This window comes from Felis catus, chromosome B4, assembly GCF_018350175.1.
Source record: "Felis catus isolate Fca126 chromosome B4, F.catus_Fca126_mat1.0, whole genome shotgun sequence".
Classification (NCBI taxonomy): domain Eukaryota; kingdom Metazoa; phylum Chordata; class Mammalia; order Carnivora; family Felidae; genus Felis; species Felis catus.
In genome coordinates, this window is record NC_058374.1 from 138,077,447 (window position 1) to 138,102,550 (window position 25,104).

General features: G+C 51.3%; 1 protein-coding gene across 5 annotated transcripts in view; it reads left to right on the forward strand.

The window, feature by feature from the left end:
- Nucleotides 1–25,104, forward strand: part of ATXN10 (ataxin 10) — a 168,055-nt gene that overhangs the window by 85,359 nt on the left and 57,592 nt on the right. The window contains exon 10 of one of the 5 annotated variants that reach the window (XM_045062515.1): nt 8,435–8,510. The exons of the other annotated variants lie outside the window; for them this stretch is intronic. Within the exon in view, the coding sequence (XP_044918450.1) occupies nt 8,435–8,470 (36 nt within the window). The 3' untranslated portion in view covers nt 8,471–8,510. Of the gene's footprint in view, nt 1–8,434; nt 8,511–25,104 lie in introns of those variants that run through there. 5 annotated transcript variants of the gene reach the window in all.

Sequence of the window (25,104 nt, forward strand, 5' to 3'; positions counted from 1 at the left end):
GGAACAGAGCATGTACTTTGGAAGCAGACCCCGAGAGGGGAGAAGGCCCCATGTGACCAGAGAGGAGAGGGAGCTTGTTAACTATTTGAAAAAGGCTAAGCTTACCTGGAGGAAACACTAAGACAAAGTTGTGTCGATTAAGGAATAAAGTGTTACGGATAGGAATCACGGGAATCTGGAACAGCACATAATTAACTTGTCAGAATAACCAGGGATATTTTATGGAGCAGGAATAATGAAGATTAGCATAGATAGGACTGTAAATAAGGGAGGAACTCGGGCGTGGAGCTCCTGTCTGGGTTGGGCTAGATAGATAGTACGCAAATTATTCATCCTGTCTGTGACTCAGTTTACTCAACCCAAAATGGAGTCATGGCAAAGGGTGGCTGTGAGGGTTAGATAATCCGTTTAGGACATGTGATAAGCCTTTAGTCAAGGCCAGCTGTATTTGTGTTACCAACTTTTCCATAATTGGAAATGTTTAAGTAAATTACGGTAATGTGATACGCAGCCAATAAAAATCATGTTTTCAGAGAACATTTATTCTCTTGAAACAGTCAGTGCTCAGGATAACATGCTCGGTGGGAATTCAGCACAGGACGCAATACTGTATCTGAGGAGGCACGCGTTCATGTGTATCTGTGTTGTAAGCGTACTTTAGAGGCACGAATACATATATGCGTAACAAATGGATCCCGCACAGATAGACTACAGCTTTCTCTGGTTGGTAAAGTTAGGGTGGGTTTCATTTTTTCCTGTATACTTGTTCGTAGTCTAACAGTGAATGGGAATTTCTTTCCTAATAACGAGAAGGTGCTATTCAAAAAGGAAAGGGATGCATGTCTAGAGTTCCTGATAAGAGAATATACTTCGTTCATTGTGACTGAAATAGTTCTTCATTCTACTTTTCACGGTAGGGACGGCATCTTGACCCCCACTCCCTGGCCGAGGTCTGGGGGCTTTAACAGTTACAATTTCAATTATATTTTTAATTGAAAGATTCTAATAAGCAAAACGTTAGCATACAACGTGGATATTTTGCTAACGAATAATGGGATGGAGGTGGTAGGTTTTGTGTGTGTGTGTGTGTGTGTGAAAGAGTGTGAGGGGGAGTGAGAGAGAGAGAGAAGAAAATATAAAGATGATTCTCCTAGTGTGTTAAACTTCTTTTTTTTCCCCCCTTGAAAGGAATAGGAATTTGAATTTACCCTTTATCGTCAGGTGTTCTGTTTTGGGTACGTTAGCATCTGCTGAATGCTCAAGTATCCAAGCTTTCTAGCACATACCCCAACCTAGTGTGGGTCTGAGTACTTTGACATTGTGAAATCTCTTTGTATCTCCCCAGGCTCTCCTTCGTTGAGAAAAGCGCTCTTTCAAATATTGGAGAGTCTCCCATTTTTTTCAAAGGCTAGAATGGAACTGTCTGTCACGCATCTAACACAGTTTTGATCCTTACCGTATTTTGCTTTTTCTTTTTTTTCTTTCCCCCCTGGCAGCAACTAAAAACAGGATCAAAGCCACGTTCCTATAATGGCCTTGTTTTCGTCAGCGCTTGAAGTCACGACCGGACTGCGCCCTCCACCCCTTTTTAAAAGCCTGTCGCTTGTCTTGTCCCGATAGAATTTAATTTCATACCCATTACGTTCTAGTGGACCAGGAATGATATTTAGTCCCAAGCTGTGGATTTTAGTTTGAATTTAAATCTGCTGCTGTGTTGCAGTCAAGAGTGAAGTCGGCAATAATTCTGAGTTCCCAAGTACGAGCGAACATGCTATTTGGCGTAGGGGCAAGAGCTTTTAGTTCAGCTCAACAGATAGTGCCTGCCATATGCTGTGTACCAGCCAGCGCTCCAGACACTGGGAGTGCAGAAACGGATTTGGCCTGGCGCTTACTCCCAAGGAATGCGCAGTGTAAAGGGGGAGACAGGTGTAAAGACAGATGGTTCCAGTAGAGTAGAGTAAGTGGTGTGCGAAAAGCATTCTGACTGAGTAGGAGAAATGCCGTAAAGGCTCCGTACAAGGGGCTCACCTTGGAGCTTCCTGAAGGGCCTCCAGGATCTCGGCCTTCAGGGAAGAATTAGGAGCAACGGGGCAGGTGGAGGAAAGGCTTGGCTTTGGGGGCAGGTGGGTGGGACCCCCTGCCTTGGGCCTTTGCTGGGACCTGAGGGGTGGGGGTGCGGGGGTGACAGAGCGGCGGGCCATGGAGTTCTGTGGGCCACGCCGACGGGCTCTGAACTCCGCTGGAGGAATTGTATGTCCTCATAAATTTATTGAAATATCTTTCAGCTCTGAAAATGGTTTTGGGTCTCCTTCACACCCACATATTCCTTCTTTGTGTTCTCTGTGTGTGTTTTATCTTTTGCCGAACTTCTTCCCTCTTTCACATTGTGTTATTATTTCTAGCCCTTGGGGTAGAATTTTCTCATTTGTCACCCCCCTTCCCCAGCTCCTCTCCCCTCCTCTTCCTTCCGTCTCCCTCCCTGTGGTTTGCCCGCAGGGATTTCTCGTGGTCCCCTGGGTTGTGCACTTGTTCACAGAGGAGTCTGCTTCTGCTTCCCGTCTCCTAGGGCCCTCGAGGGTCCACAGATCCCACGTCTCACCGGTTTCTGTGTTGTTATTGCTTGACCAGGGGTTCCAGTGGCACACCAGCAGTGTGGACCCTGCACCTCCCTGTGGAAGTGGCCCCATCCCACCCCGACCAGATCTCCGGGCAAACTACAAGCCTCATTAAATGAGCAGTTTTCAGCCTGTGGTGGGGCCTCATTCCGCACTGGGGGTTTTCATTCCTGGTCACTGCCCTCTGAGGGCCACTTGCCTCAGTCAGAGCGACTGAGCCACCCGGGGGCCGGCCCCAGTGGTGATAACATTCTGACTGCCTTCTCGGAGTGCCTCCTGTGTAGACTCGAGTGTGGCGTTCTAGACGCGTGCTTTATTTCATCCCGTCCCGTTCCACAGCCGTGTTCGCCGAGTCGGTCCGCCTCTCCAGGCTCAGCGTGGTGGGGTAGGCCCGGCTCCCGACAGCGTCGATCTCAGTGCTGGCTCGGTTCCCCGAAGCTCTCGGAGCAGGGCCTCGGCCTGTCTCGGGCCGGCCCGTGAGCAGGCCGCCCCCGTGAATGGGAGCCGAGAGAGGGAAAAAGCTAAGGTCCTTTTCTGCCTGAGCTGCGTGTAGATGGTCGCTGTCGCCCCCCCCCCCCGCCAACCTACTGGCTCTCTCTTGGGTGCAGGGCCTGGGAAGGAGGACCCTCTGGTCCCTGCTCGTCAGGTTAGCCCTCTAAGCCTTCCAGGTCAGCTTCGGGGATTCTTGTGCCTGTATGGAGCTGCCGGTATCCGCGAAGAGCCGCCTCTCACCTGGGCAAGGAGGGGCCCTGGTTCTCAGGACACCTCTGTCTTCCCTCTGTGTTTCATCATGCTCGTTGTCCCACTATGAACCCTTTGCTTCTCGTAGCTCACATTTGTGTTAAAAGGCAAAGGCGCCTTGGAGGGGAAACACTTGAGAGCCGCCTCGGTCTCCCGCGTATCTGCGCGACGCGTTGCCGTCTTTCCCCTGATGGTGAGGACAGCCCACGCTTAGCTTCTGTGGTCCGTCACGATGGTCTGTGCCAATAGACGATGGTCTATTATTTAATGGTAATAATTTGGACACCTACAATTTTCTTTTGGAGAAAAGTCATTAGTTGCCTTGGCCGCTTACTTCGATTGGAAAAATAAAATTTTAAGCCCTGTTCAGGACCCTGGAAAATAAGTTACTTCTAAAATGAGAAACAGCGGGGCGCCTGGGTGGCGCAGTCGGTTAAGCGTCCGACTTCAGCCAGGTCACGATCTCGCGGTCCGTGAGTTCGAGCCCCACGTCAGGCTCTGGGCTGATGGCTCGGAGCCTGGAGCCTGTTTCCCATTCTGTGTCTCCCTGTCTCTCTGCCCCTCCCCCGTTCATGCTCTGTCTTTCTCTGTCCCAAAAATAAATAAACGTTGAAAAAAAAAATAAAAAAAAAAAATAATAAAATGAGAAACAGCAGCAGTGACAGTATTAGGAGCAAGTGTGGTGCCCGCTGGGCCGGAGACGCCTCGTCAGCCCCTTACAACTGTCTGTGCATTTATCCTCGTGATGTTTCCTGGAGTAGGGTATATCATCATCCCTGCCTCACAAATTTGTAAATGGAGGCCTACCGGGGTTCCTGAACTTTCGCAGGGTCACACGTAGCGAGTCAGCAGTAGAGCCACGTAAGAATCCAGGCAGCCCGGCTTCAGACCCAGGCTCTGGAGCCGGCCACCCCGCCTCCCAGCTGCCCGCTCTCCTATCCGTGTTTGGCCTAGACTCATTGTCGGCTGGGTCTCTGGGATGGTTATCCGCTGGGGACATTGTGAGCCGAAGGCATGATTCTTCCAGTTTCTCTGTGTGGCCCCGGAGTCGGTTTCTGTGAATGCACACAGAAGCCCCAGTATCAATCTTTCAGTGCAAGAGCAGTTTTTTGTGAATTAAGTTTAAAATAGGATTGTCTTTGCTCACCCAGACGATTTTTAAGCTTTGAAAGACTGACATTTCAAAAAAGAGGTCTTGATTAAAGAAACTTTTATCTGCTAATACATAATACACACACACACACACACACACACACACACACACCCAGGCAAAGAGAATGTGTGTTGTTTAATCATTTAAAGAAAAATCCAACTATTAGCATTAAAAGAAAATAGCTAAGCAGCATCTATGATGAGCTTCTTAAATGGTCTTTCCAGTTTTTGTTTGATGTTACCTGAGGAGGCCCTCGGGCACGGGGGCCGCTCTCCGAGAAGGGCAGGAGACCGAGCGGAGGGGCCTCACCCAAAGCTTCCTTGTGTGTGTGGTGGGGAGTGATTGTCCTTTTCAGGTTGAAGTGTTTGTATTATTGTACATCTTACGTTACAAATCCTTCCCCAAGCCGCACTTAGCTCATGTTACTCTTGGACATTTGAATAATTGCTTTAGCGTGAGACTCATTTCTGGGTGTGATGTAGCGAGAGTGTTGAATTTACCCACTGGAGAAATCCAGCGGGAAACTTTCAAAGTAAGTCCTTTCCGCGGCAGAGTTGGGGCCCGAGGGCCGCCGGAGCTGAAGTTCTGTGTGTTTAATCCCACGGGGACGGTGCGTGACCGTGGAGGAGGAGGGAGCCAGGGTGAGGACTGTAACTAAGAGGACAGACACAGTTTGAGATGTTTTCCGAAGCAGATCACACCCTCCTCCTCCTCTCTGGGGCGAGGAGTGACTCTGGGTCTGCACCTGCAGCTCCAGAACGGACAGCCTGGGGGCTGGGGGTGTGGAGGAGGAGGGCCGGGAAGTCTGAGCCGGGAGGTGGGCGGCGGGGGTGTTGACAGGAAGAATCCGACTGGCAGGCCTCTGGGAGCGGAGGGGAGGGCGTGTCTCCCGCCTGCTGGAATTTCAGCCCTGGCAACTCTGGGGCTACGTCCTCCTCCCTCCCCTAACCAAAAACAAAGCCAAACAAAAAAATATCTCAGCGCTTCAGTGCAGCGAGGGGCAGTACCAGCTGCCCTGCTAAACGGCGGGCAGCCGCGCGGAGGTGCACCCTCCGGCCGCCGGGCCCCGGCGGGAGCCCCCGGAGCCGCCCCGAGCCCTGGCCCAGCCCGGGGGTCCCCGAGGGGTGCGCCACAAAAGGGAGGAGTGGACGTTTCATTCGGCGCTTGGAGAAGGAGATGGGTCCTTTCTGGACTCCGCTCAAGACAGATTTGTTTCTCATCTCGAAAAATCATTTCTAGCAGTTTTAGAAGAAACCTTAGCGCAGCACTGGTAAATACGGAGAGGACAAAACATGTTCTTTTCCACATACACAGAGGACTCGGGGAGTTTCGTGGATACTAACCTTATGGGTCAAATTGTTTTGGAATTTTAGTTACCAGAGTTTTGACTCAGATTCTCAGTTGGCATTTCATTTGCCTTTCAGTGTTCTCCGCCTTCTGGGTAGTTTTTCTAAACCATTCAGCTTGGCTTTATCAGGAAGTTAAGCACTGATAACGCTTTCCCCGTATCTGACGTAGTCACTAAAGTGGCATTTATTAGACTTCTGTGTACACTGTTTATTGGTTTTATTTCAATTTGCAAAAGAGGAAACACAGAGTTCAGCTTTTGTGCGGAGACGCACAGACTCAGATTACAGTTAACGCTCCCAAGTTGGGATGGCCGACAGTGACTCGGCCCTGTCGCCGGAACGTGGCCGCAGGAAGGCTCATGCGGCGGTCCGGGGCCCCGGTGCCGCTTCCACGGACCCTCAGCCCTGTCACCCTGCGCTCCCAGGCTCCCAGCTGTCCCCCCTGCCCTCCCCTGGGAAGTCGGTCTGTGGCCTCCCTGGTAGTGCTGTCGTCAGGAGCGGGGGAGCGCGGACCGTCGTCGGTGCCTCCGTGTGGCGCCACGGGCTTTCTGGCCATTTTGGATCCGTGTACAAGCTCGGTGGGTGAAACGACAGATCCGTGGCTTGAGAGTCACCTGCTGTAGTGTCGTACCTCATTGTTTCTGGTTCAGAACTTCAGATTCAAGCGACTGGTTTTGAAAAACCGAAGTTGTCCGTGGACCATCACGCCTGATTGCACGATCGCCTCTGACGTGTGCCCGTCCACGGCTTCGGGGATTCTTCGTCAGTGCGGTGTTTTGCGCGCTGACGGTTGGTTATCTTGAGGATGTTGTTTTAGGTTGCCAGGCGTTAATTGAAACGCACACTGGCCTGTGTGCCTGCGCATGCACGCATGCCTACACGCTCAGCAGAGCGCCAGGAGCTGTGATCTAAAGTGGAATTGATAGAGCAGTGTGTAATGTGTTATATTTAGGCAGGCTCCTCGTACAGCTTCATGTGACATCTCGTTTGTTAGAAGCCCGAGGCATCGGTAATCTTTATAGCAAGAATTCTAGTGCTGTGTTATGCATTCCAGGCTCACTGTCTCTTCTGCCCACTAAATATATGGCTTTTATGGACTTATAAATCATGACAGGAGGATTCGTACATACCCAAAACCGAAGGGATTAAATCCTTACAGGGTTACCAAGATTTAATGTAATTCAGACATCATTCTTACTTAGAAGTAACGTTTTTATCTAAAGGCAGCGTATCTCATATCTTTGAAGGGAATCCGAAAAACATAGCGCCAGAGAAACGAATATTTGTTAAGAGTGTACCGTGTGCCAAACGTTGTGCTCAAGTGCCAGGGCGGAAGGACGGGAGAGAGGTGGTCCTGGCCCTGGAGGGACATGCACCTAGAGGAGGGTGCTGAAAAGGAAAGATTACCGTGCTGTCTGGGAAGGACTGTCTTCATGATAGACGTAAGAGGCTGGGACTGCGTGGTCGGGGACAGACGGGCAGGGCGGAGAAGTCCCCGTTCTTCTCGTGGCTCCCAACCTTGAAGGAAGAAGGGCTTCCCGAGGGCGTTGACGCTGCACAAACTTTCGGGATAAGTGTTTAATGATGTTGTCAGCAGACGCCGGGTTCACCTAACTGTTCATAAATTTTTCCCTCCCTCCGTCTCTCTCTTTCTTGGCAGCTAAGGAAGACAGAGGGGTGGGTAGAACAGTTAGTCGTAGCTTCTCTCTCTCTCTCTCTCTCTCTCTCTCTCTCTCTCATTCAGGCACCAAAAAATGCACAGATTTTTAATGAATGATTCGGTAAGTGTCGACAAACGTATACACCCGTGTAACTGTCACCCCAGTCAACGTGGACAGGACGTTTTCATCACCTCAGAAGGTCCTGCCATGTCGAGGCTGGCTTCTGGGTGCCAGTACGGCATCGTGCCCCAAGTAAGGAATGGGGAGCAGGCCGGAGTCCTGGGCTGCATTCTTCTCCTGTGGGGACATAGACTCGTGCTAAGCGTCCACGTTCCTTTATTTACACCTCACTGCGAGCGGTGGCCCACCTCTGGCGTCCTGGCACACGCCGGGGCCCAGTTCAGGGCCCCCGGAGCAGTAGTCTTTCCCGTCTCCTGATGATGTTCTGGACCCTCGGCATGAGCTCTTAGGTAGATTTCTTGCAGGCCAGGTCCCCCTGGGAACGTGTCTTCGTTAGAGTCGTCCGCACTATACTCAGCACGTGTAGGGTTTACTCAGACATCGGGGGTGGTTATTCTAATTCTTCCCTTCAGCTCAGCAAGCACCTACTGAGTGTCTTCCCTGTGCCAGACTCTGTTCAACTCTGGGTTCCAAGACCCAGTCGGGTGCAATTTCATTCTTGAGTAGCTTATGATCCAGGGTGGGGTGGAGGCGGTTAAACGGACAGGTATCCTAGCGAAGGGGGGTGTAAGCATCAAGAGTTGGGGCATCAGTGGAAGCTTCCCCGGAATAACAGTAGCGGTAGTAAAACTAGTTGCCCCTTGGTTACCGAGTGCTTGCTAAGTGCCAGGCAGGTCTCGGTACTCAGCTCTTAACTCATTTGTGTTTCCTGATGCTGTTTTTCCCGTTTTGCAGATGACAGCAAACAACACTGAGGGCCAGACAAGTTAAGTATCTGTGCCCAGGACCCCACAGCTGTTAAGAGACATGAGTAAGAGAAACTTTGTTATTTAGGCTGCTTGGATTGGGGGGTGGGGGGTGGGTGGGGTGTATTTGTTCCCACAGGACAGATTAACCTATCCCAGCTGGTGTGAGGGTCAGTATGGAAGGGACTGGGACAGGAGGACTCCCCCATCCCATCCTGGGGAGGAGAAGGCAGTTAGACCTTGGCCACGGGCCTCTGGAGTGGAGGGAGGCCTGATTGGAGCATGAAGAGAAGACAGGAAATGAAGGGACCTGACAGGAAGAAGCCCAGAGAGGCAGGGCTGCTGGGGACATGGCTCTTGGTGGACCAGCTGCGGGGAGAAGTGAGCTAGCGGCTCGTAGAGGCCTGACCGTGGCCGGGACCGCCTCGGCAGTTCGAGCTGCCGTTGAAGTACCATCTAGAATATGGCGGGGCCTCTCCTCACTCCTGGGCACCTGCGTGAGTGCTCCGGCCGCTCTTAGGGCGAACGAATGAAGATTTCCAAATACGGCTGTTCTCGAACCGTGAAACTCCTCCAAGCTCTTGCTTACTGGCGTATCTGTCTGCTTTTTCATTCCCTTCTCCCCTTTATAGGAAGGTTGGAAAAGCAGTAATTGATGAAATTGTACTATAAGAGGTATAAACTCCTTTTAAAAGTGAAAGTTAACTGTGGTGCAGGCTTGTGATACAGTTTGTGCTAGGAAACATCTTTTTCCTTTTTATGGAACTTGCAAATGCAGTGAATAAGACATTTTATACAAGCCTTTTATCATCTACTTCTTCTCTGCTTTTGCATAGTCATTATTAGTAATTACACAAAAATCTGTTCTAAGCGACACCCCAGGGAATGGCAGAAGTTGGTTGCTCGTCTAAATGGTCTCTAATTAAAGTTGAAAAAAATTAGGTTGTTGTGGAGGTATCTTTCAAATGTTGGCTAAAACAGAGGAGGCTGGTTTAAGAGCAGTGGGGTTGAAATGGTACTTAAATGGATTAAAGTTTAATTTGTTTTTTTAAAAAACCACATCTGTCTGGGATGTTGTAGGTGCGGTACTAATTTTCAGCAGGTGAATGGACCAGGTGAGCCTTTGCCTTCTGACTCCCAGGGATTTCTGATCCTTCAACAATTTCCTATTTAAACCTATGTTTTTACTTTGCTTTATGGTTTAAATGAGCTGAACAATGAAAATCAGTCATCAAAATGATATTGTACCCATAACAATTACAGAAAAAGAGGCTTGAAGTTACTGGCGGGGCGGGGGGGAGTAAATTAATTCCTTCTGTCTGTGCTGGCTTTGGTCATGGCATTTCTGAAGCTGCTTTTGTAACCCTTTCCCCCTCGGATGTCTCCCTTGACTGGTCTGTATTTCTTGAGGGGCAGTTACCTACTAGCGTGTGTGTGTGTGTGTGTGTGTGTGTGTGTGTGCGTGTGCGTGTGCGCGTGCATCCGGCCTGATGGAGGGCTTGGCTCAGAATAGGCCCTCACACCTTCATGGATGCCTCTCCCCTGCCAACCAGAGGGGTGACTGTTTCTTACTTACCTTCGCAATAATAGATGACGGATAAAGCAGACTATTCCAGTCAGGTGCGGGATCCTTTGACTACTATATCTTCCTCGCTTAATATTGTTGATCATACACACACTTGGTGACATCTTTGAATGTGTCTCTGAACTGTATCGTTCTTTAGTAAAATGGTATTCTCACCCTGACTGGCTCGACTGTAATCAGATATGTGCCCTTGAACTTGCTGGGCCTTCCTGGATGTACACCCCACGCCCACCCCCACAGTCCTGCCCGACTAGGTCTGGTCCCGGCTCTTTCTAGCTGCTCTCACGCCGGCCAGGGAAGAGCTGAGCCAGAATGTGTATTGTGAGGATACGGTGAGGACAAGGAACCGTAGGGCAGGGGCTGAAGGGCCTCTCTGACCTCAGGGAGCTCTGAAGCCATGAGAAGCCACAGCTGCCCCCTGCCCCCTCGGACGCCACCTAGCCGCACCTTCTAACTCCTCACGCATCCTGCCGCTCGCTGCCAGACGCGGTCCCCGTGTCTTGGTCCCAGATCCTGAGTGGGAATGGTTGCATGGCTTCTCTTGGCTCAGTTTCCATCCTTGTCGTAGGTCCCTGACCACTCAAGAGGTGTGGCCCCTGGACCCAAACAGAGGCCTCCCCTGGGGCCTTGTCCGAAACGCAAAATCTCCACCTCAGACCTGTCGAATGAGAGCCCGCACATGAACAAGATCCCCGGCTGGTTTGAATGTCCAGTAAATTTCAGAAGCGCTCGTGCGGGTCGTGGCCGCTCTCGCACCAAGTAAACAGGGTGTCGTTACCTGCAGCAGGAGGTCGTGATTGTAGCACGCTCGTGTAGAAGGAAGTCTGGAAGGTGACCCCCTGCCTGTGGCCAGCCCTCCCTGTCCCCCCCTGACCTGGTAACCCTCAGCGGCAGGGGCCGGTTGACGCCGGACAGAATATCCTGGAGGGGGCTGGAAGATGGCGGGAGAGCATTTGCAAGCTGGAGGAAGTTCCGCACAGGAGTGAGGTGGCGGGACGGGCCTCTTGTGTCCCCGGGAGGACAAGAGGTAACTGGCTGGAAAAGAGCTTTTCTTTTGGAGGGCTCCCGGGAGAGAGGGCGGCAACAGAGGTCTGGTCAGGATTATAGGAGGCCTTTGAGTGTCAGCTGAGGAATTTGGACCTCATGCCTCGTGTCCACTTTGCTCCGACACGTCGGCGGCCCTGCTGCCTGCCCTTCGCTCCCGCCCAGAGCCTCGTGTACTTTTCTCTCTGCCGGATTCTTGCTCCCTCATTCCTTCAGGTTTGGGCTCATCTTATCGGAGGCCTTCCTACCCCTCCTCCCTTGAAATTGTAACCCCCCCCCCCCGCCCCCAACCCCCTCCTCCCCTGTTCCTTTGGCACTCGCCGCTCTTTCCTCTGGCGTATTTCCTGCCATCTGTCATTCTGTGCATTTATGGGCTGTGTTTTGTATTTGCCTGCTCCCCACCCCCACTTCGTTCCTTGATTGTAAGGGCAGGGAGGATGGGCAGGGACGCTGCGACCCAGGATGTGGGGGCAGGGAGGCCGGGCCGGGACCTGGTTTCCCTTTGCTGCTCCGGTGCCTAGAACGGCACCAGACATAAGTGGCCTCCGCGTGCAGACCGACAAAATGGGGAAGTGTTTGTAAGGAGTCTCGCGGGGCATGAGATGCCCATCGTGTTGGGTCTTTGACCACTTTTTGCTCCCACCGTATTTTCCACGCTCCCCTTGCTGCTTTTCTCAAGCTGCACGGTGTCATTGGAGACCTATTGGAATACCTGTGTCGTGAACTCCGCCCCCGAACGTGTCCACCCAGCTTCCTTGAGCCTTCCCAGTGGTGGCCTTTGCACTTACCTTTGATTCCAGGCACTAGAATCTCTTCCTCCAGTCCTCAGATGACCCATATCGCTCTCGCTTTGTGTAATCCTGAAGCACGTGAACCTGACCTCAGAAGCTGGCCACGTTTCCAAATCAAAATGGTCTGCACCGCGTCCTCTTTCCCTTTCCCCTTCCACGTGAGGACGGCCAAGTTCACACCCCCAGCCCCATCCCTACCAGCACCTTCGCCTGCTGCTGCTAGAGTTGTGGATCAGTCCCTCTCAGCCGGCGGGCACCATGTTGGGTCACGAGCTGGCAGTTGGCAGAAGGGCTTCTCGCACATACCGCGTCCACGGCGGCTCTGCCCTCCTCCGTGTGTCCTTGAGGGTCTGAGCTCCCAGAAGGCATCAGCTTTGCCTCTGGCTAACCCGGTTCGTTTTGCCCGGCTCTCCAGGCTTCACGGGCTGACTCACTCTTCTCCTCCTGTCTTTCACCAGGGGTGGTTCTGTTGACTTTTCCCCCATTGTCCTTTGTGGGTAGATTTAAGCTAAGACACAAGCTAAGATAGGGTTTTTTTCTCATTTTTGGTATCAAATCCTTTCATGCTTTGGTGAAGAGCCACAAAATAAGTCTCTTTTTTTTTTTTTTTTTTTTCAACGTTTTATTTTTGGGACAGAGAGAGAGACAAAGCATGAACGGGGGAGGGACAGAGAGAGAGGGAGACACAGAATTGGAAACAGGCTCCAGGCTCTGAGCCATCAGCCCAGAGCCCGACGCGGGGCTCGAACTCACGGACCGCGAGATCGTGACCTGGCTGAAGTCGGCCGCTTAACCGACTGCGTCACCCAGGCGCCCCCAAAATAGTCTCTTAAGCAACCAAAGAATTTACCCAAAACTGTGTTCAAATGAGACTCCCCGGATGGAACAAACAACAAAACTCCAAAACCACACACATATTTAGTAAAGCTGTGTCATTCTTGAAATTCACAGATACGTCCGCTCCTCACCTACTCTGGGTCAGAGTCAAACAACGAGAATGGCAGCCCCTTGTATGAGTGGATCAGCGACTAGAGAAATTCCTGTCCGTGTTAAACTTCGCTGGGCTTTGACCGGGATGAGCCTCGCATCCTTAGTTCATGCTGTTCACTTACCGGTTAATTCTCTCAACAGCCATTGTTTCCAGTAATCCTGGTTTTTGGCAGTGTAAATGACCACCTGATAAATTCTCTTTTTTTCTGGATGATAAAAACCCTTTCAGGAAACGTAGAATCAGTGCTGATAGGGAAGCCATGTGAGGTCGAGTAGAAAGAGCGTGGGGGTCAGGAGATTACCTTCCCGCCCCCCGGGGCGCCCCAGGACAGCAGCGGGAGACCTGTTTGCCTTAGTGCCGGGGTGACAGAGAGCAGCCAGCAGGTTGCAGCTGACCCTCGGAGGAATGCGCGCATAGAAACGTGGAGAAGGAGGCAGGTCCGGGAGCCGGTGGGAGGGAAGCCGAGAGCTGGGGAAGCGCCGTGGGCTCTCAGTAGCGCCTAGCTTTGTCAGTAGCGGTGCGGAGAGGGTAACTCAGCCGTGCGGGAGTTCATCTTCCAGGATTTGGGGAGCGTTTCAACTCCTCTAAACCCAGCTTTGGTTTGCAAGAAGTTGCCCTAGAGGCTGCTCCTGGGATTGTGGCTTCCCCGGCCTCCACGTGCTCCCCAGCACTGCCAAGTCCGCCCCTCTGGGGTTACTCAGATCTGCAGTGCGGATGCTTTAAAACCCTTGTGTCATAAATCACTCCTCCAACATAAATTATTTCCTGGCAGATTCCTTCATCTTGCTGTTCGGAATATCAGTTACTCTCCTAACTAGAGTAGAGACTGGAAGGAAGCGTCCCGCATGAAAGTGGCCCCTGTTGACGCCATGGGCTTGGGGCAGGGAGGCTCCCGTTTCGTGCAGGTGCCATTTCTGCTTACGAAATACCTTAGAAATCTAACGTGATCTCAGTAACACTCGGGTTTTTCTTAGAGCTAGGTCTGTTGATTGTAAGGCGTATGTACACGAGTAAGTGAGCAGTGACAGCCAGGAAAGTCCCCGAAAAAGTAAAATGACAGATCGTTCTACTAGATACTAAAACGTGAAGCTTCCACAGTTAAACGCGGTGTGGCATTGGCACATGAAGAAACAGACTGGTGGAACGGGATAGAAAATTCCAGAAATAGATACAAGGGTTCTGTGGAATTGCACGTATGTTAAAGATGATGTCTCAGGTCACTGGAGGGAAAGAAGGACTGTTTAATAAGTGGTGTCAGGGAGAACTGGACATGCGCTATCTCCTGATGAAACTGGATCCATCCCTTAAACGGCGCACGGGTTTGGCTGAGTTCCAGATGACAGAAATCTGCGTGTTACAACACCTGACCCTGCAAATGTCAGAAGAAAACAGGACTGAATTCCTTCAGACCCTGAGAGCTGGGAAGACTTTCTGAATAGCTCGGTTTGAAAGCCGTAGAGAAGATCTTGGTAAATTTAAGTGCACTTAAAAAACAAAACCCTTCAGGTGGCACAAAATGAATAAGCGGAGAAAAACGGTAAGTGACAAAATGGGGGAAATATTTACAGCTTGGGTCACAAACAGAAAGCTGACCTCCGTAACGTGTGGTTTCTGAAAATTCGGAAGGAAAAGAGACCGGTGGCCCTGTAGAAAACTGGATTAAGACTGGAACGGAAATTTACAGAAAAAATAAATGCAAAGGGCCCTCAAATCAGTGAAACAGCGCCCCACCCTGGGCGTGTGAAACCACAGGCCGAGCCACTGCGTCTCACCCGCGTGACTCCTGTGGGACACCCGTGTGACACACAGCCGGCAGGACCGCGGGGCCTCCGCCGCGCGCCTGGCACCTCCCTGTGGCTGGGGGTTTGACGGCGTCTGGCAGAGCGCATACGCGCTTCCTCTCGGACTCCTCAGCCTTGCTTTTAGAAATCTATCCCAGAGACGAGCTCAGGATCGCTAATCGTCCGTTATTCAGAATTCTGAGAAGTTAGCAGCAGCCCAGATGTCCCTCAGAAGGGAGTATCCGTACAGATTTACAGCATCCCAGAAACACACGAAGTCCTCCTCTTAGAGTCTGTGGAGTCACGTGAGGGACGTGTTTTGTGAGAACAGTGGCCACAGAAGACTGAGACTGCGGCCTTGTGTCACGCAGGGGGGGGGGGGAGGAGGGCTCTGCATGTGCACAGGCACACTTCCCTCCCCGTGTGTGTTCAAAGAGAAGCCATGCAAAAGTAAAGACGAATTTTTAAAACTGGAAGAGGACGGGGTAGAATAGGCAGGGATGGGAAGCACAATTGCCTGCATGTCCCTTGTTGTATGGGGTTTACTTCAAGTCCCTGTGTGTGTTTTACTGAAATGAACAAATGAAAAAGAAAACAGATACAAATGCATCCGCGGGAGAAACAAGGGGGGCAGGAGGGTAGGAAGGAATCTCTAACACAGAAAGAGTTACTTGAAGTGACTTTTTTTTTTTAAGTTTGTTTATTTTGAGAGACAGAGCACGAATGGGGGAGGTGCAGACACAGAGGGGGAGAAAGAGGATCCCAAGCAGGCTCCACGCTGTCAGCACAGAGCCTGACGTGGGGCTCGAACTCCTGAACCGTGGTTATGACCTCGGCTGAAATCGAGAGTTAGACACTTAACCAAGTGAGCCCCCCAGGCGCCCCTGAAGTGACTTTTAACTGTATAACTTAGTGGGATACATCCTGGGACCAAAGCGCCACAGAGAAATTGTAGACCACCTTCTGCCTCCAGGAGCAGTGTTGTTGTTGTTGTTATTCTGAAGCAAGTACTTGCACACACACCTGTTTACGTCCTTCCACATGTGTGCGTGTCACATACTTTGCATTTGGGATAAGGAAAATAAGCAGTCGTGTGTATGCTGTTCGGAAGCAAGATTTTCAGCCTAAAACAGAGACAAAAATAGAAGAAAAGCAGTTTAAAAACCCCTGGCTTGAAGTTTGAGTTGGGACAGGCAGTTTACATCCGTGATTGGTTATTTTTCCTTCCAGAAAGTGTGTATTTCCTAGCTTTCTTCACTGAGAAATACTAATACCAACGAGCCCCTGTCCCATCCACGTTGTGTTTTCTTAATACCCTCTCTGTCTAAGAGGAACCGAGGCTCCTTGGATGGATGGCTGGCTCTTGGTGGGGCAGGACATCGGGAACACGTCCCTTGGACTCGTAAACGTGCAGGGAAGTTGTCGCAGACTCCCCGGAGCTGTGTCCCAAGGTCACGAGCGCCTGCTTGAAGGTTTGTCCACTGGCCAGAGGATGAAAAAGAAAATTTGAGTAGTGGGCTGAAAGACATCAGCTACGCAAAAATCCGTGTGCTTACAATGCAAGATGTAAGGTGTCATGCTAACTAAAAATGAGAATTCTCCATCGCTTTTGAGGATTACTAAGGAATCATTATTCATTCTTCTGGAAGTTTGAACTGTATTTCGGGGCAGACAACTGATGAGAGACACTTCTTCATGGAAGGATTCTAGCTAACAAGTGGAGAAGGAATCGTGTCATAGGACAATCACTGTTTTAAAGAACCCTAGTATGTGGGCTGTCGTCATCAATGACTGTCGTCATCAATGCAGAAAGCCATTAGGGTGCACAGTGGTGTGGGCTGCGTCACGGGTGGCACGTCACGCCCCAGCACCGGAACCCACTGATAAATCACTGACCTGGAAGAAACTGGATGGCGTAGTTTCTGACGGTGGGACGTGCGGCATGCCCTGTGAACTTTTCCTGCTAAAATCATGGAGATCAAATCAAACCTTTAGCCCTTCGCTATCAGTGTAGAGAAAATGCAGGTGGTGGAGACTCAAGATAAAGACGTCCTCAGAGAGCAGTGAGCCAGTCCAGAGGGTGAGGAAACCTGCGAGATACACGGCTTCTTCGGTAATGGATGACCTGAAAACAGAGGAGAGAATTTAACAAGTTAAAGGAAGCCTGTCACAGCTGTGTGTAGACTTTGAGGGCGGCTCTCAACACACCATTGTGGAAGGACCCTTTTGAGGCGGCAGGGATGTTTGAACGTGGACTGGCTGTTAGATACTATTCAGAGATCATAGCTAATCTTTTTTTTTTAAGTTTTTATTTATTTATTTTTGAGAGAGAGACAGGGAGAGAGAGCAGGGGAGGGGCCGAGAGAGAGGGATAGAGAGATAATCCCAAGCAGGCTCTGCACTAACTCACAAACCATGAGATCGTGACCTGAACCGAAACCAAGAGCCGGACGCTTAACCGACTGAGCCACCCAGACGTCCCATTCTGCTTTTTGTTTTGTTTTGAAATGTTCATTTACTTTTGAGAGAGAGAGAGAGAGAGAGAGAGAGAGAGAGAGAGAGAGAGACGGAACATGAGCAGAGAAGGGGCAGAGACAGAGGGAGACATAGGATCCAAAGCAGGCTCCAGGCTCCGAGCTGTCAGCACAGAGCCCGATGCGGGGCTTGAACTCATGAACTACGAGATCATGACCTGAGCCGAAGTTGAACACTTAACTGATTGAGCCACCCAGATGCCTCAAGGAATCATAGTTAATCTTAACAGAGCAAAGTAATACCATATGTTAAGGTGGTATCAGATATACCGATCTGAGATTTATTTTAAATAGAATAAATGCATGGGAGGAGAGTAAACGAAACAAGATTGATAATGATTGATGATTGGTAATTTTGGAAGCTGGGCGTTAAGTATATGGGTACTTGTTATACTTCTGTCTCTGCTTTGTGGTACGTTTGGAAATTTCTATTTAGAAAAAAAGGTTAGGGGCCCCTGGGTAGTTCAGTCGGTTGAGCGTCTCAGTTCAGCTCAGGTCATGATCTCGCCTTGGTGGGTTGGAGCTCCGCGTCGGGCTCTGTGCTGACGGCTCGGAGCCTGGAGCCTGCTTTGGATTCTGCGTCTCCCTCTCTCTCTGTCCTCCTCCCACTTGTGCTGTCTCTCTCTCTCTCTCTCTCTCTCTCTCTCTCTCTCTCTCTCTCTCAAAAATAAAAGTAAATGCAAAATTTAAAAAAAAGTAAAAATTTTTAAAGTTACTTCTTCGTTGACCTTAGGTCAAAAGTTCTCGGTGGGTCCGGGGAGCCACCATGGAATCTGAAAGCTTCATCGAGAGAGTAGCACATGTAGTGCATATGGATGCCCGTCCCCAAATATACACGTTTGAGTTGTTACGTTCAGAGACAACAGATAGTTCCAGGCTCCGCTTGGTGCAGGGCAATGCACTAGGTTGATGGGGAGCATCAAGGACGGGACGGTCGCCCTCTCTCTGTACGATTAGGACGGAAGGCCACAAATACCCCAGCAGAGGTCAAGAAGGGATGGTCTGGACCGGGTCTCAAGGAAGGGTAGGGAACAGTCAGTGCTGTGGCGACGAAGAGGATATTCAGCAGGAACTAGAGCAGCAGAAGTACAGAGAAAGAAAGCAAGCAGGCCCAGTTTGGCTTGGATAGACTTGGTCAAGGAAGGTAGACCGAGGCCCGACGTCACAGGCCCGCGGAGCCAGTCTTGAGTACCTGACGGCCGGGAGCCCTGCCTCCTGCATTGTGTCTCCCCGAGTAGCCCGGTGCAGTGCCTGCTAGGTACTCAGACAGTACTTGGTGAGTGAGTACTCTGTACACGGTACGGGAGCCTGATCTGAATAAAAACTTTGTAAAACTGTTGGGGAGTTTAAAAGTTACGAAAATCTTTCGGATGGAACACAAGGTATACATGTGTTGGTTGGGTAAAAAGTAAACTTTGCCAGAAGTGTTTTGCCACTCTATAAATAGATTTCTAAATGAGGATACCAGATGCAGGTTCACAGAGCAGGCCGTGTCCCAGATGGTAACGCTAAGAGAGCGGATTTTAGTGTTTATGGTCTAATAATGCTGCAGCTCCCTGAGAGCTTGCCGTACGCTGGGCCCTGTCCTCGGCTGTCTGCTAGTCTGAACCCCTGTTGTTCAGAGGGGGCACCAGAGTCACAGGAGGAATTTGCCCGAACCAGTTCCGGCAAAGTATGATTGAAACCTGGATCTGTTGGGGTGCGTGGGTGGCTTAGACAGTTAAGCATCTGACTGTTTTGGCTCAGGTCATGATTTCAGCGGTTCGTGGGATTGAGCCCTATGTCGGGGTCCCGAGCCCCTGCTTGGGATTCTCTCTCTTGCTCTCTCTCTCTCTCTCTCTCTCTCTCTCTCAACAAATAAACATTAAAAAACAAAACAAAAGAAAACAAAAACCCTAGATCTATTTGAATTCCATCTTAAGCAGAGTTTTTTAAATCTAGATTGCAACCCATTAGTGGGATATTAAACTAATTTCATTGGTCACAGCCAGAATCATTTTAAAATGAGATAGGATAGGGTGGAGGAGACAGTGTTTCCTTGTTCACACGACTGGTTAGCAAGAATGACACATGTGGTAATAAATACTGTGGCCAGGTGGGACAGACGGCGTGAAAGAGGTCAGGGACAGTATGTGGTGAATGCACGAGCGACCGGGTGTTTCTGGAGGAGTCGGGGCTCGTATGTGTATATTAGGCTTCATATAAGATATATTTCTTACCGTGGGGCAAGCTCACAAGTACATAAATACCATTGCAGGGGGCTGTGGGGTTAAGCCGGAGGGGAGCCAGACTGGGTTCCGAGGTGGCCCTGAGTGGACCAGGCGGAAGGACCGTGCACAGAGCACGTGGCCCGTGTGGGAGAGACACCTGCTGAAGTGCGACCCGTCGTGGGATGGCAGACGCGGACACCTCGGAGCTCACCGCTGCCAGGCCCGGCCCGGGGTCGGAGAGGCCTTCGTGACCCGAGGGAAGCCAAGGGCCAGGACCCAGCAGCCTCACACTTTGCAGCCCTTGCCTTGACTCATTAGCCAGCGAGCTGTTTGCTGGGATCACGTGGCCCGGGAATGACCCCTGCTTCCCTCACTGCTCCCCGTGTGGCCTTTCAGAAGCCGTTGGCTTGGAAAAAGAAGGCAGCAACCTTCCCACACAGGAGCCAGCCTGGGAAATCGCCAGGTCAGCTGTTCCGGCTCGCCAGAGCTGCCTCTTTCCCGTTCGTTTGCGGGCATAGAGCTTGGCCACCTTCGGGGGAACCACAGTCTCTGAGGCCCTCCTCTCTTCGGGGCACTCATGGCTGCATCCTGTCTGGGCCACGACCATTTCCTGTCAGGATTCTGGATCCCCGAAGGGCCCCGTGGGCCATTCCAGCCACCCCGGCAGCTCTCCCAAGAAGGGCACCCGAGTTGAGGGGACCACAGGCGTCTCTGCCTTTTCCACGGTCTTCCCTGGGGCTTCTTTCCCTCCTCTCTTTCTTCTCACCAGAGCTAAAGAAGTTTCTAGAGCATATAGGTATGCTGGACGGTCTGCCTTTTCTGCATGATTGACAGGAGGGCCCTTCTTAGCAGGAGAGAGAGCACGGAGGCTCTGCTGGAGGGAGGGCACTCGGAAAATTCCAGGAGACCTGGCGGCGACTTCCTCCCGCAGATGGACTCTTCCGGTCTGACCGCCCCCGACATATCTGGGAATGGGCAGAGGCCCTCTTCCTTCCTCCCCTTCGAGCTCTGTATCTTCTGAGCCTCTTTTTTCCTGTTTTTAGTGTGTGTGTGTGTGTGTGTGTGTGTGTGTGTGTGTGTGTGTACACACACACACACACTTATATTTTAATGTTTATTTTTGACCGAGGGAGACAGAGCATGAGCGGGGGAGGGGCAGAGAGAGACAGAACAAAGAATCCGAAGCAGGATCCGGGCTCCGAGCTGTCAGCACAGAGCCCGACTCGGGGCTCGAACTCAGAGACCAGGAGATCATGACCTGAGCCGAAGTCGGACGCTTCACTGACCCAGCCACCCAGGCGCCCCTCTTTTTTCCTGTTTTTAATCATCGTACAGGAACATGACTTTCGGGGGGAATATACAGGTCTTTTAGTGTATGTATTCCTGTAACCACCACTGCCACGATCAGGATGGAGACCCTTTCCGTCACCCCAGAAATCCTGTGTCCCATCCTCTCCCCGATCGTAACCCCCAGCAACCAGTGATCTCCATTCTGCCACTAGGTTTATCTCTTCAAAGGCTTCATGTAAATGGAACCATACAGTATGTGCAATATTTTGGGACTGACCCCTCGCTCATCATAGCATGTTGGAGCGTCATCCAGGTCATCCCAAGTTACTTCTTGTTCCTGCGAGTAGCGTGGCATCGTGCGGACGCACCCCCGCTCCCTCGTCCATTCGCCCGGTGAGGAACGTTCGGCTGGCTTCCAGCTCTGGGCCGTCGCAAATTAAGCAGCCGGGAGCACTCGCGTTTGGGCTTAAGTTCCCATTTCTCTAGGGTGAAAACCCAGTTGCGGGACCGCTGGATCGTATGGTCCCGTACGTTTAATTTTCTAAGAAGCCGCCGCACCGTCTTCCAGAGCAGCCGCGCGTCTGCGTCTCTGCCCGCGGAGTCGCTGCTCTTCCGCGTCCCCGCCAGCACCTGGTGGTGTCACCGCTGTGCATTTGAACCATTCCGACGGGCGCGTAGCGGGATCTCCCGTTCGCTTGTTTCCCTGATGGTTATCGCTGGGGAACATTTTCCCAGGGGCTTTATTTGCCATCTTTGTATCTTCTCTGAAGTGTCTCGTGAAGCGGAGTCGTCTTTTTGTTGAGTTCTGAGGGTTCTCCGTGTCTTCTGGGTACGGTTTCTTTGTTGGGCTTGTGATCTGTGGTGTTTTCTCTCAGTCTGTAGTTTGCTTTGTTACTTCCTTAGTTGTGTGGTTGTTGTTGTTGTTATTTTAATGTCTTACTTATTTTTGAGAGAAAGAGCATGAGCGGGGCAGAGGTAGGGTGAGGGGGGGACGGAGGATCCGAAGCGGGCTCTGCGCCGACAGCAGCAAACCCGCCACGGGACTCGAACTCACGAACTGTGAGGTCATGACCGGAGCTGAAGTCGCAGGCTCAAGTCACTGAGCCACCCAGGCGCCCCACCTTGGCTGTGTTTTTGACAGAGCAAGGGCTTTATGATTTTGATGGACTTTGATTTGTCAGTTGTTCCTTCTGTGGATCACGCCTTTAGTATTATTCTAAGAACTCTGCCTACTGCCAGATCGCAAAGGCTTCCTCGTGTGTTTTCTCCTCAGAGCTTCACGGTTGTATGTCCTGTGTTTAGATCTGTGTTCCATTTGAGTTGGTCTTTGTATATAACGCGTGAGGTTTAGGTCACGTGTCCTGGTTGGGGTTTTTTTTTTTTTTTTTTTTTTTTTTTTGCATCTGGATGACCAGTCATTTCAGCTCCGTTGGTGAGAAAGACTGTCCTTTACCTGCTGAATTGCTTTTGCACCTTTGTGAGAAATCAGCTGGCTCTCTTTGTGCGGGCCTGTCTCTGGCCAGTTTGTTCTGTGCCTCTGGTCTTTGGTCCCTGCTGGTGCCACCCTGGTACCAGCCCCAGCCCCAGCCCCGGGGGTTTCCGTCAGGTCTTCGAGTCGGCCAGTGTGATTCTTTCAGCTCCCTGTTCCCCCCGTCCGTGCAAGTTTAGAGCAGCTCGTCTGGAACTGTGCGGAGCCCGGCCGTGGTTGTGGTTGGAATGAAGTTAAATCTACAGCTCCCTGCAGGGGAGAATTGGCGTCTTTACTGCACTGAGTCTTCCAGTCGCGAGCGAGAGATGTTTTCCTCCTCCTGTCGATCTCCTTTGATGGCTGCCATCAACGGTTTGTAGTTTTCAGGGTACAGAGCCTCCATATGCTTTGTTAGATTTATATCGAAATATTTCCCTTATAAACGGTACTTTTAAAAAAGGGTTCAGGGGGCGCCTGGGTGGCTCAGTTGGTGAAGCACCCAACTCGGGCTCAGGTCACGATCTCGCGGTTTGTGGGTTCGGGCCCCGCGTCGGGCCCCGCGTCGGGCCCCGCGTCTGTGCTGACAGCTCAGAGCCTGGAGCCTGCTTCGGATTCTGTGCCTCCTTCTCTCTCGACCCCTCCCCCACTCATTCTCTCTCTCTCTCTCTCTCTCTCTCTCTCTCTCTCTCTCTCTCATACTCTCTCTCAAAAATAAATATTTTAAAAAAATTTTAAAAAGATTCACTTTCTGGTTGTTCATCGCTTATATATGTATTACGACGGATTTTAGTACGTTAGCCTTGTATCCTGGGGCCTTGCTAAACTCACTTACTCTAGGGGTTTTAAGAACTAGAGCCCCTGGCATTTTGTACAGAAGATATAATCATATCTTCTGTAAACGAGGGGAAGTTGTTTTCCTCTTTTTCAGTCTGCTTGCTTTTGATTGCCGTTTCTTGTCTGCTTGCACCGCTAAGCCTTTTCTGATTTTGCTGCGACGTCTCTCTTCCCTCTTCTCTGAGGGTGCTGAATGGGTGCAGAAATCCCTTTTTCCCGAACGGTGACTTACTAAAACTGAAGAGAAAACTAAAAAATAATCACAAGGAAAACAAAATGCAAAGAAAGAAGGAAAATGGCCTAAGGTTTAAAAAACGACCCAACTACCACAAGAACAAGAGAAAGGTAGTTTTGTGTATACACAGGCTTATTTGTATGTAAAGGTTTCTTCTTCTGGAATTAACTATGGGGAGTTCTTGCTTATTAGCCCGGTCCTTCCTGGGCACAGAGAGTGGCCAGTAGAACCGAACCGTAAGGAAATGCAGACCATGGCGGCCGAGCATCTTCTGGACCGTGTGCTCTGGCTCCCACCACTCCCGCGGGCTCAGGGATGGGAAGGTTACGCTCTGGGAAGCCCTGGTGACAGTCTGCTGATGCAGAGCATGGGCCGCGCCCAGGGTCTTGGCTCAGCAACGTGGTGCATCACCACCTTCTCTCACATTTTCCCCAGGGGAGCCTCTGGCCACACGACTCTGTTAACTGTTTATCGCGCCGTCTGTCTAGTGGAGGGAGAGTCGATGCTACATCTGGCTGGGGTGTCCCCCGCTCACTTCCAGTGCGTCACCGTTTCAGAGGGCAGATAATCTAGAGAGAGCGTGAGAGCAGGCTGGGAGAACACTCGGTCTCCCACCCCGTCCCCGTGAAAACCAGAGCTGCCTCGGAGGGAAAGAACAAGTGCTTTGTCGAGAGAGACCAGTGCTGTGAGATTCCCGGTGCCGTCGTGACACCCACCTGCCTCCCCGGCCCTGAGCGGTGCTGCGCGGCAGAGGACCAGTTCCGGGTGGTCATCTGGGTCAGGTTCTTGAAGAGGAAAAGGAATTTTAAATGCTTTTTACAAACTGGAAATGGGGGGGGGTCACTGGTGGGAGACATTACACTAAAGTAGCTTCTTGCTTTTGTCCCCTCCCCTGTGCTCACCCCTGGTCATTCTCAATCACTAGTGTCCTATCTCCAGATGTACTGACCGAGCAGATTAGGACCCCACCGTGTCTAGAGGTTGTATTCTGGCCTGGGGCCATCTTGGAGAAACACTGCCACTCGGTCTGGAGCCATCCTTGGAAAAGGAGGGGTGGGGCGGGCAGGGGAAAGAAGGTCCACGCGTGCCCACAGAAGAGTGTCGGCGTCTGTGGCACATCAGGGTGCCTCTTTGTGCTTCATCGGCAGCAGGCTGGGGCTCACTGGTTCCGAGACCGGGCTCTGTGTCCTGTCGCTGCGCTCGCATCCTGGACTTCAGCACTGGTAGCTTAAGCACGCCCCCCTGTTCGGTGGCTTCGTTCAGATTTTATAAGAAGTTAAGACTGATGTTGGAAAACACAAACACCGTGAGGGTTTGTAGAAGGGGCGTGCCTCTTGCTGGAAGGCCATGGTTGGTCCGTATTTAGCTGTCTTCATTCTGTTCAAACATTTACTTATTTGCCTGTTGAATCAGATTCAGAAATAATTGCTCTGTAGCGTCTCGATTTTATGAAAATATAATGTTGGAAAATGGGTAGAATGAGGTGACTGCCGTGGATGGCTTTGGGCCATTTTAGTGTGTGGAACGGGGACTGTTTGTAAAGCAGGTGCAGCCTGGACCACTGCTGTTGAGAGAGACGCCGTGAACCAGCATCTGTGGTCTCTGTGGCCAAACATGCCGTTGCTTCTTCCGTGCCTTAGGCTGTGGAGCCTGTCTTCACTGTGTTTAATATAGTGACACTAAGAGCAGTAGCTTCTGTGACCCCGTTCGGGCCCTCACAGCAGCCTCGCTCTTGAACACAAACCCGGAGCTTGTGTTCATTCCCGGTGATGAAGGAGGCCTGCTGTGCGGCCATTCCTCAGCCACCTGCTCCGTCCCAGCCTGCACACCCCGCCCACCCGTCCGTCCGTCCGTCCGTCCGTCTGTCCATCCCTTGGCTCGAGCCCGAGGTTGGCC